A 12,547-nucleotide genomic window follows, 5' to 3' on the forward strand; every position below is an offset into this window, starting at 1 on the left:
CTCCTATATTTGCTGTCAGTGTAGGGTGGAAGTAATCTTAATGTTGGAATTTTAAGATACAAAGTCTGTTCAAAAAATTCTAGAACATTCGTAATTTTGCGCCACTGGTGTGATGGAGCGAAATGCATTTGGCATCGCTGCACACGCCTGTGTTTAATTTGTAACTGCTGGAAGTTTCATTGTTATGTGTCTATTGGTTATTGTTCACTGTTGTATTGAGTAGAACATTATGTCGCACAGTTGGCGAATTTGGAGACGGCAGAGTCAGAGGAGCAAAGGGTCTGCATTAAATTTTGCTTGAAACTCAAGAAAACCTTTACAGAGATACACCAAATGATGCAGGAAGTCTACAGTGATGAGTACTAAAAAAACCGTACTTAGTGTTACGAATGGTTCACATGGTTTAAAAAAGGCTAGATAGAAGTTAAAGATGACCCTCAATGAAGACCCTTCGACATCTACTGACGACACTCATGTCTGGAACGTCAACAAAATTGTGTGTGCCAATCAAAGACTGACTGTCCGAGAGATTACAGAAAAATGTAACATTTCAGTTGAATCATGTCATGAAGTCCCGACACAGCATCTTGGAATGCATCCTGCTGCCGCCAATTTTGTCACATGGCCCATGAGTCAGACCAGAAAGACCTTTGCCTTGTTATGTATGAAGAGTTTTTGGATCACGCAAATGAGAACAAGATGTTCCTTAAGAGAATCATAACTGGTGATGAGACATGGGTCTACGGTTATGATGCTGAAAGCAAAGATCAATCTTCACAATAGGTTGGGAAAGGTTCTCCAAGACCGAAAAACAGTTCGTCAGGTCAGGTCACATGTCATAGCCATGCTGATAAGTTTTCTTTGACTTTGAGGGATTAGTTCATCATGAATCCTTGCCATAAGGACAAACTGTTACTCAATGGTACTATTGGAATGTGTTGCAGCGCCTGCAAGAAAATGTGAGGATGGAACGGCCTGAAATGTAGCAAGACAGTTTATGACTCTTGCATCATGACAATGCACCCGTACACTCGTTCGTATTGGTGCATGACTACTGTGCAAAAGGCAAAATCACTGTGCTGCCTCATCCTCCGTACTCTCCACACCTGGTGCTTGCAGACTTTTTTTTTTAATTCCCAAAGTTGAAAACCCCATTAAAAGGGCAAAGACTTGCAACGATAGACGAGATAAAAGAAAATTCACAGTCGGAGCTTTATGCAAGCCAGCAATAGGCAAACCAAACCTGCTGCCGGGAGTGGAAACAGCTTTGGGAGTGGTGTGTCAATCGTGGAAGAGAGTATTTCGAAGGAGACCATGCACAATAAGTAAAAGGTAAGCATGGAAAAATTTTGTGGACAAAGTTCCGTAATTTCCTGAACATACCTTGCACTTTTCTCTAAGTTATACTTCAGGTGAAAATTTACTGTTTGAATGAATAAATTAACTTTTAATCAGGAAACAGTTTTTACTTTTGGAGTAAAGAGTGTACCATATGTAATATATAAATAATTTAACATCCTCTTGGTTAAAAAAACTTGATTCATGAACTATTCTTTGTTTACTTTTGTTTGTCTGTTGTCTTCTTGTGAGGAATGGTGGTTTACAATGAGGTAGAACATTAGGTTGGTCTTACTACTACATTACCAGCCATTTTTTAAACAAAGTTCTGTCCTCCAAAAGAGAAACATCTGCTTTTCATTGTGTTGCTCCTAAGCTAGCACTTAGCTTGGATGACATCAATGGTCATTCTTCCATCAATTAGGTAGGAGAAAGTAACAATAGGTGGACTGAAATTGCAAAATATAGGGCAGAGCCAGTCACAAGATTACAAATTACACCAAGGAAAAGCATATGGTCTATGCATAAGCTACAGATATTGAAGATGTGGCCAAAGAAGTCTGCTAAATAGGAAGTATGAATTCAACAACTGCATACGTGTTTCTGAAATGATTCATGAGACAACTGTTTATCCATATGAACTCCAAACTAAATCATACATAACAATTTGTGATCCATTAAAAATATAATAAGTGAATTTGCTAAATAACTGAAGAATCTGATACACTACTACGAATAAACATCGATACTTCAAAATAGTGGCGTATTTAAGGGGGGCTTCTGAACTCTGGTAGATGTGACAAGTACATTAGTGCCCCAACCCAAAATCAGATCATCTTGCATCAACAATCAACTCCCGGAAAGGATTGTTCAGCGCATATTCACGTTTTTTGCCGATGAAACTACTGATGTTGCTGGAATAGAGCAACTCTCTATTTTATTATTTTTCTGTTATTACATTTTCTGTATTATATTTTCTCAGATCTATTATGTTTTCTCAGGTCTCAAGATTCGTCAAGATTTCCTGCAATTTGTTCCAGTGTTTGATGTGGCTAGCAAAGGATTAGCTGGATCTACGATTGAAAACTTGATAAAATTTGGTTTTGATGTGTTATTTTTACAAGGACAAGGCTATAATGGTGCTGCATCTATGTCGGGAAAAACTCTTGGGGCTTAGGCATTCATACAACAGGACCACCCTTTAGCTGAATATTCTCATTGTGCAGCTCATAATTTCAATTTGGTAGTCGCTAAAACAGGCAACGTTCCACTTATCAGAAATTCACTAAGAATGCTGGAAATGGTACGTAATCTCTTTTGGCCACCAAAGTGTAGCCAAATACTACACGATTCCCTTGAATCATTACCAATGTTCGAGTCAGGGCTTCAAAATGTACCACTCTCACTAGATGGACTGAGTGCCTCTGCGGCACACAATTCTTCAGGAAGTATATGGTCGTATTGTTTCAGCTTAGGGAAGGTTCAAGAATCTGACAAGAAGATCGCATCCCATGATGCCATGATTCTCTTAGCAGCCATCACCAAGGGAGATTTTGCCATTTGCTTGGTTATACTTTCTGAACTGTTTGTGCTGAGTGAGTCCATCTGCTATAAACTTCAGCACCAAAATATTGATTTTGCAGAGTTAATCAACACTGTCACGGATCTAAAATGGGAACTGCTGGCAATGAGTGAAAATGTCGATGATATTTTCAGTCAGTTTTTCTTAGAAGCAGAGAATTTGTTTTGGCCAATGGTGTTGAAATTGAGCAACCACACATTTGTACTAAGCAAGCACATCATGCAAATCAGGCTAAAAGTGATGGTGTTGAGCATTACTACAAAGTGTCTGTGTTCGTACCTTTTCTGGATGCCTTCATTAATTCACTGCATGATTGATTCTTAACACTGCGAACTTTTTAACAGCGTTAATCATCTTTTACCACGGGAAAGTGAAGACATATGTATAACTAATTGAGTTACGAAACTTCATTCATTTTATGCTTCAGATTCATTAGTCACCAATTTAACAAAGGTGATGGCTGAGTTGAAACTCTTTCATCAAAGTATGAATCCACTGGAGCAATTGCCTCAAAACACAATGAATTTTTTTATCTGCAACTGTCAGATCTATCCTAATGGATTTCGGTTTCTACATCTCTTGGCAGCTCTACCAGTGACAATGGCAGCAAATGAGCACAGTTCCTCCATCTTTACGAGAATCAAGACGGAACTAAGCAATACAACTGGCAAGGCTTGTCTGAATGGGCTCGCCATGACAATTCATCACGAAGAAAAGACTGATGTCCAAACTGTGATTAGCGATATGGCAAAATAAAGACACCACTGTCTTTCTTTTGTACTTTAAATTTCTAGAAAATGGTTTAGTCACTTGCTCTATTTACGTGTATTAAAGTAGCAGACATTTATACGTTCTTTAAAGTAAATTAACATAATTAGTGCAGAAAATTCTCTTAGCAACCGAATTATCTTTTACTGAAATTTTTCAACTTCATAACATTATAAAATTGATTTCATGATGTGATTCGTAACTTCAATAAATCGTTTTTGACGGAACTTCAATAAATCGTTTTTGAAAGTCATTAGTATTTTATCTATAAAAATGTAAACCACAGACACACTTTACTTTTATAATTCCGGACATAGATTATTATTGGTCGATAAAATTAAGTTTCAAAATGAGCTATTGTAATATGAAAGACATAGTCCCCAAAAACAAAATTGTAAATATGCCACTACTTTAATACAAAAACTATTTACAGCTATCAATTAACCTTCCAGTTACTTGTAAAAGTAAGAAAATATTTGTGTAAGGATCACATAATACAAACCCAGCAGTAGATGTCATCCAATGCAATAATTCCATGCTGTAGCATCAAAGCTGTGACCAAATGCAGAGAGTTGGGTGTTGTTTCCTCACTGCTATTTTGGTAGAAACAAAATTTAAAGCCAAGCACTTCACAAAGAATTTTGGGGTCGCACATGTATGACTGCAACAGTGGCACGAAGAACTCGTGTAGCTCTGGACGACATTCAAAACTTTCTAAAATAATATCCAGCACACGATTTGGATCCAAGTTGAAGCAACCTGTAAAAGATTTACGCACTTAGTGACAAGTAAAACAGAGATCACCCCCCCCCCCCCCCCAATAAAAAAGCACAACTGTTTCAAAATGAAAATTGTAACATGTGACATGCAATGGACACCGAAGGTACAAATGTGCAAGAGAAATTTCAATGTTTGTATTACTTAAAGTGAGTTTTGCTAAATGTAATTCATACTAAAATCCTATGACCCTTATACCCAGAATAAGTCACTCTGTTGTTATATTAACTGTACTCTTTAACAGCAACCTTTACTCCATTCCCCTCTCTGTGGTTGCATTTCCTTTCCTCATTCCACTAGTTACTAGATATTATATTACTGCTCCAAAGCCCAGCACCAGTGATACAACATTCTCCAGTTATTTCATCTATTAGCTCTTCATATCTTTTGATATTCACGAAAATATCCTTTTGTTTGAAGCTGCATTTTCTTGTGTTCTACTGTTTGAAAAGAGGACAAGAGCAGTAATTTTTCACAGTTTATTTTGCTCTGGCCACCTGGGTTTTGACACTGGCACTGACAGTCCTACTGATTGCATAATCATACATACTGTAAAATTTCATTATGGTTTGTAATGTAATATACTACTAAGTTGAAAAATATTTTCACAGGAATCAGTTCTCTTGTTTCCCCATTCACACGTGAAGCGCACCGGTGCTGCAGACAAATAAAGTTTGTGTGGTACAATTGTGTGAGTAACAGTTAAACTGGTCACTGGTGTGGTCATCACTCTGGCCAGAGATTGTAAGATGATGAACATAAAGAAGTCGCACCACTACTTTGATTCTCAACAACATAATTGTTAAAGAGCAGTGATCTTAAAATGTAATTCAATTTACAGATCCAACTCAGCTGCATTAACTAAAATGTACTACTACTGAAGAATAATATTACTATTATTACTAACGATATGAAATAATTTTTAAATGTTGGTGGTGAACTTACTAAGTGTGACATTTAAATAATGAGACTGGCATCAGCAAAGTGATTTATTGCAAACAAACTTACAACTAACTTTAATCCCCTTCAACATAGTTCCCTCCCCTATCTATACACTGCTGCATATGTGTCTTCCATTGTTCAAACCAAAGCTGCACGTCATCCGTTGTCATCCTCTTCAACAACTGTAGTCGATTATGCTTTTACATCTTCAACAGACACTTTTCAGCATGAATAAGCGTCACAGGCAGCCAGATCTGGTGAATACCGAGGATTTCAAGCACAGGAATGTGACTGTCCACTAAAAACTGTTTCACAGATATGGCATTGAAGGATGGTGCATTATCCTGATCTGGAATCCATGAGCCACACTTCCACAAACCCAATCACTTTTTTCTGACTCTTTCCCTTAGCTTGATTAGGACTTCCTTTTAGTATTGAGTGCTGCTGATTATCAGTCTGACACTCAGGCATCCATTCAGTCATGGTAACACCACTGATATCGGGAAAGGGGGGGGGGGAGGGGGGGGGGGAAATAAGCATTGCCTTCAGTTTTGACTTGCTCATTTGAATCTTTTTCATTCTTGGCGACATGAGAGTCTTCCTGTGCACAGATCGACACCTTGTTTCTGAGTTGTACTACAAGATCCATGTTTCATCACATGTAATAACAAGTGTGAGCAAGTTTGGTTCTTCATTGAGTCATTTTATGCCGTAAGAACATATGTTCTTCCGATGGTATTTTTGTTCCTGCAAGATGTTTCTCGGAAATAGTTTTGCACAAGCTTTTGTCATGTTTAATTCATCACAGAAAATTTATCTTAATGTATGTTTGTTCATGTTTGTTGTGTCAGCGATCATCCGAATACTCAGAATGCTAAACGTTTGCTTCAGGTACAGAACTCAAAGATGGACCAGAATGTTCATAAATCTTCAACTTCTTCCCGACCTTCTGAAAACTGTCTGTGACATTCAAAAAACAGCAAATGTCACGTCACATACAGTATCACCAAACATCTCCTTCAACATATGAAAACATGACTTGTTAAATTTCATGAGGAATGTTCAGTTCACCTGGCTGCAGCACTACTACAGAACAATGTCCATTACAAGCAAGGATCAAAAGCAAACAGAAAGATGAAATGGACGGTAGCTGCTCTTGATTGTTCAAGGTCAACTGCATTCCAATACCAACCTCAGGCATGCGGGTGTGCGATAGATGCACAGTTTTGTTATTTAATTGCTGTGTCTCATGCGTTAAAAAGATAATAAAAAATGAAATTTGGTGAATTTTAGTTCTTTCTGAGTCACCTGCCGGTTGAAAGAGATCACCAATCATGGAGTCAAAAATATAAAGATATAAATATATCAGCCGGATAGTTGAGAGAAAATGGAAATTTATGGCAACATTGGGTGCAACAACCAATGCACCCATAGCTGATTAGAGCTGCTGATATTGTTGCATCTGCTAGTCCTGTTGCTGAGAAGTGGAGCAGCAGGGATAGCAAAAAAAGTAATCAAAGTAACCATTTCAAACAATGGAAAACACAGCCTGAAGTGGAACAATATTATGAAAAGGACAGTTGCTGCTAACCACATAGTGGAGATGCTGAGATGCAGACAGGCACAACAAAAAGACTGTCGGAAAGTAAGCTTTCAGCCAAAAAGGCCTTTGTCTCTCTCTCTCTCTCTCTCTCTCTCTCTCTCTCTCTCTCTCTCTCTCTCTCTCTCTCTCACACACACACACACACACACACACACACACACACACACACACACTTATGATGTATATAAGATTACTGCCACTTAGAAACCTATCGAATAATTTTATGTTAAATCTCTGAACTACAATGATTAAATGGTGCTTCGAACACGAGAAAAAGGAGACCTTTAACACTATGAAAGGGAGTGTTAATACAAAGAAAATCCAGAGCCATCCTAATTTTGAAGAAGTACCAGGTTACGGACTGAGTTGTGAAATACATCAGTACAAGTTAAATAATTGGGATAAAGATTAAAGCATCATCTTTAAGAGTGGAGTGCTTAATAAGCACAAATATAACTATACAGCTGATGAGTAAAAACAGTTTTGGCTGCAAGAAAGAGCTTTAAATGCTTCATGTAAAGTATGACAATCACAGAAAAATTGCATATGGAGATTAATTAGAGACTCTCAACTTGACAAGAAGAAGGGACTTGTTGGTAGGGCATGTTATGAGGCATCAAGGGATCACAAATTTAGCATTGGAGGGCAGCGTGAAGCGTAAAAATCGTATAGGGAGACCAAGAGATGAATACATTAAGCAGATTCAGAAGGATGTAGGTTGCAGTAAGTACTGGGAGATGAAGCTTGCACAGGATAGAGTAGCATGGAGAGCTGCATCAAACCAGTCTCAGGACTGAAGACCACAACAACAACAACAATTTGCTACAATTTACCTTAATGAGGTGAGCATATTGCTGCACAAGTTTAATTGTGAAATCAGATGTACTGCTTGACAAAAAAAAAGTGAAGCACTCAGAAGATGCTGTCAGAGGTCAATGCAACCTTGTATATGTACATACCATTGGCTGCTATGTAAACGATTAGTATCGCAGTTCTCTGAGACAGGTACACCAGCTACCAGAGAACATTACTGTTGTTCCTGTTTAGTGTTGTTATCAGGCCTGGCAGCGTATACAAGGGGCACAAACACTGTCAGATGTTGCGGGATGAATGTGAAGGACGCAGAGATGCCATATAATTGTGTGAGGAAGCATTATGAGCACCTGACAGAGCTTGAAACAGGCCTCACTGTGGGTGTCCATTTGGTTAGCTGGTCAAATTGTACAATATCCAGATTTCTGGGGCATTACGATGTAACAGTGGCCCGATGTTGTACAGCCTGGGAACGTGAGGTCAGGCATACTCATTGTTGAACCCTTTCACTGCTGTGAGCATGAATACCCATCTTGCTACACCATTTCCCCAGGTGCTGTGGACACTTAGATATTTGTACAGTGCTACGGACACTTGCATGTGTCCTGAGTTGCCAACCTCTCACTGCTGTGAGCAAATTACTTTCATGTCACAGTGAATAAAAATGTTTTAAATGTGTATCATACAACATATGTACCTCGATGCGATCTATCATCTACAAAAAACCTCATTTCAATATCGTGAATGGTTTATGGTATATGACAATTGTTATTAGCAAATGATTTGTGATGCACAATGATGTGAATGACCGCATCATCTGTAACCATCCGTCAGATTATTATTATTATTATTATTATTATTATTATTATTATTATTATTTTTTTTTTTTTTTTTTTTTTTTTTTTTTTTTTTGTGGGGATTTAGGGTGTAAAACATCTAAGGTCATAAGCACTCAGTATAGAACCATAGAATGATGGGACTGTGAGGGTAAAAGACTGTTGTAAGGTCCAATACAGAAAGGAAGGAAAAAACAAATCTAAAACGTAAAGACGTTATGGAAGAGTACCTAAAAGACGTCAACAAGACACCGGAGTCACCAGGTAGAAATCAAATCTCTTTTGTCATATTACTGCTTTTTAAAAAACTTAAAACACAAGCCACAGCTCGCACGTCATCCGCTAAAATGTCCAGCAAAGTGGACGGCAGCCCGACCCTGAGACATAAGTGGCTAAAGTAAGGGCAGAGGATCAGGAAATGTCTGACTGTTAGTGGCTGGCTACAGAAAGGACAGCTGGGTGCAGGGTCGCCAATCAACAAGTGGTGGTGACTAAAGCGGCAGTGCCCTACTCGCAACCAAGCTAACATTACTTCCTCACGGCGAGACGGCCGGGAGGAAGTCGACCAGGCTGTTGGGAGAGGTTTCACTTCTCTGAGTTTGTTCCCAAGAAGGGAGCACCAATGGTCGTGCCAAAGTGACGTGATATGCCGATAGAGAAAAGTACAAATATCTTGCGAGGGAACAGAGTAAGAGGCGCGCCGATCGAGATGGACGGCGGCTTTGGCTGCAGCATCAGCAGTGTCTTTCTCGGGCACACCAACATGGCCAGGAACCCACATGAACATCACTTGGGCTCCCCCATCTGGGGACAAATGGAGACAGTCCTGGATCCATCGAACAATGGGGTGGACTGGATCGGGATCATTCAGACTCTGAAGGGCACTGAGGGAATCAGAACAGATCACACAGCGAGTGAACTGGTGCCTCCGGACGTAGTGGACAGCCTGATACAGGGCAAAAAGCTCTGCTGCAAAAACTGTGCACTGGTCGAGAAGCTTATCAGCCCCGATGACAAAAAGCACAGCCAACACTGTGGGCGGACGTGGAGCCATCAGTGTACAAAATTATGCTATCGGCAAGTTGTGAGCAAAGTTCGAGAAATTTGCAGCTATATGTCAGCTTGGGAGTCGAATCCTTCGGGAACGGGATGAGGTCAAAACAAACACAAACCTGTGTCTGAAGCCAAGGTGGTGAAAGGTTCTCCCCCATTCGGAAAGTGGCAGGAAGTGCGAACTGTAGCTGCTGAAACAGGTGATGAAAGTGTATGCCGGGAGGACGCAGAGAAGACACGTACATCTCTTATTGTCAGTCAAGAATGTCATAAAAAAAAAGGGTGAAAGGTTGGGTAGCTGGCATGGAAGAAAGCAGACACGCATACCTACTGAGTAGGATGTCGCGCCGGTATGACAGTGGTAGTTTACCAGCTTCTGCCTAGAGACTCTCAACAAGGCACCAGTGGCAAGACAGATCCCCAAATGGTGTACTGTACTTAGACAGCGTAAGATAGACGGCCATGCAGAGTGTAATGTTCTCTGGCAGCACGCATCCAAATTGAAAGTTAAAACAACATTTCGATGTATAATGCTCACTGTAACAAATAATTTTAACAAATAATTTATATGTAGTTCTGTTAATCGAATTTCAAAATGACACTTAATTTTGTGAGGAAAAAGATAATTATGAATTTTGCTATTATAAATGATTATTCAAAGAGTGTGAAATACTATCTGTGGTGGAGGATGTGAAAACCGCCATAGAAGAAATGATATGTAATTAAAAATGACAAAGACTGTACAAGAATTAGTTAAGATATAAATAGGCAATATATTGTAATAGGATCGCTTGTCTTCTGCACAGACTGAATGGGAGAGGAACCCGTGACATTGCATTAGGCTCCTAGGTAGTCTTCATTTGTCATAAGTCGATGACTGACGGCATTTGTAGCTGGGATTGTAAAAAGTGTGTAAAAATTTTAATTGTTTCTGTTAAAATATATTTATCTAGTAAAATCTGTTTACTGCAAAGTTCGCACAGGACATTACCCATTTTATTTAAGAAATTTCAGCATTTTATTGGATATTGCTGGTGGTGCAGAGCTGCGTCGCGAGCTAGCAGACTGCAGCAGCGGCAGATTTAAATATACGATCACACTAACGACCACATCCTAAAAAGGGTACAGGTAGAGGTGAAGGAAAATAATTAAGTGTTTCTTTTCACAGCATTCCAGACGCAGAATAAAAAGAGATAGTAGATTTTATCTCGTGCATTCACAGGTGGATACAAGCTGCAGCTTTTGTAAATTTTCATTCAAAAAAGTGATAAATTCTGAACATATCGTAAAGTGCATTTAAAAGTGGATTATTTTCATTAGAACTTAGCAATATAAAAATGAAAACATTTTCATATGGTTAAGACAGTCTTATGCTACAAAGCTAATCGGGGTATATCCAGTTAAACAAAAATCCACTGCAACGTGAAAATGTTTGCTAAGTTCGATGGACAATAATATTCTCATTCTTGCACAAACAGATCTAGTACTTGAATAAAAGTAAACTTGAATCATTATTTTGGAATATTCAAATAAATTCATTTTTATTAATCTGCAACAGAATATTTTATACGTAAAGTAATAATCACACATGAAAAATTTATTGCAACGTTTCATTTCTCATGTCCATCCATGTATATGTAAAGTTCAATCTCAATGGTTTCCCAATAAAATTAAATGCGAAAAGCAAAGAAAGTTTAAAACCCGACAGTCATCTCCCGAATAATTAAAATAGACAGAATCGCATTAAAAGAGGAGTAAACAATGCATCCATAATCCAACTTGGAGAGGACAGGAGATCGATAGAAGTGGAGGAGGACAGTTCGGTCAGCTCCCCAAGAGGTACCACTCAATACACAAAGGACATTGAGGCAGTGTGCAGCCTAGTAGGACACGTGGGAAGACTAACTGAGTTTCCTATCGAATGTAAGCCCTAAGAACTTCGTTGCATCCACATGGGAGAGCATTTTCGCCCAGTAGCAAGGACAGTGGAAGAAATGCCTTGCACCGCCAGAAGTTGAAGCACACGGATTTGGTTGCAGAAAAGCGGAAACCATTTGTGACACTCCACGAATAGAGACAGTCCAGACAATGCTTACGACAGCATTCCAGGAGACACGTCCGATGGGAGCTGCAATAAATAGTAAAGTCGTCAACGAAAAGTGAGCTGGAAATGCCAGCCTGAAGGCAGTCCATAATTGGGTTGACGGCTATGGCGAAGAGGACAACACTCAGTACGGAGTCCTGAGGCACCCTGTTCTCCTGTGAAAAGGTGTGGGATAAAGTGGAACCCACATGTTCCCAGAAAACTCGGTGTGTTAAAAATTCCCAGATGAAACTGGGAAGACGACTGCGAAGGCCCCATGTGTGCATAGTACGTCCGCCAAGAGGTATCATAGGCTTTCTCCAAATCAAAGAAAACGGCCACTGTTTGTCGCTTCTGCGGAAAATTATTCATGATGAATGTCGTCAGGGTGACAAACCGATCAACTGCTAGTGGTGCTTTCGGAACCCACACTGAACATTAGTGAGAAGATGATGTGACTCCAGCCACCACACTAATCAACCATTGAACATGCATTCCATCACCTTACAAATGATGCTGGTAAGGGAAATTGAATGATAGCTGGAAGGAAGAGATTTATCCTTACCAGGCTTAGGTAGGGAAACAATAGTAGCTTCACACCAAAGCGTGGGAAACACACCATCAGATCAAATATGGTTGTAGGTATCGAGGAGAAAGCGTTTTCCCGCAGGAGGAAGATTCTGCAGCATGAGGACGTGGATTGTATCGGGCCCAAGAGCAGAAGACCTGGATGAGGAGAGAGCACACTCGAG

General features: G+C 39.5%; 1 protein-coding gene across 3 annotated transcripts in view; it reads right to left on the reverse strand.

The window, feature by feature from the left end:
* The window catches only part of LOC126412858 (THO complex subunit 2), a 317,539-nt gene that overhangs the window by 229,557 nt on the left and 75,435 nt on the right, over window positions 1–12,547 (reverse strand). For all 3 annotated transcript variants that reach the window (XM_050082722.1, XM_050082721.1, XM_050082720.1), the window contains exon 7: window positions 4,191–4,447. In XM_050082722.1, the coding sequence (XP_049938679.1) occupies window positions 4,191–4,447 (257 nt within the window). The remainder of the gene's footprint in view (window positions 1–4,190; window positions 4,448–12,547) is intronic.

Source organism: Schistocerca serialis, chromosome 7 (genome assembly GCF_023864345.2).
Source record: "Schistocerca serialis cubense isolate TAMUIC-IGC-003099 chromosome 7, iqSchSeri2.2, whole genome shotgun sequence".
Taxonomy (NCBI): Eukaryota; Metazoa; Arthropoda; class Insecta; order Orthoptera; family Acrididae; genus Schistocerca; species Schistocerca serialis.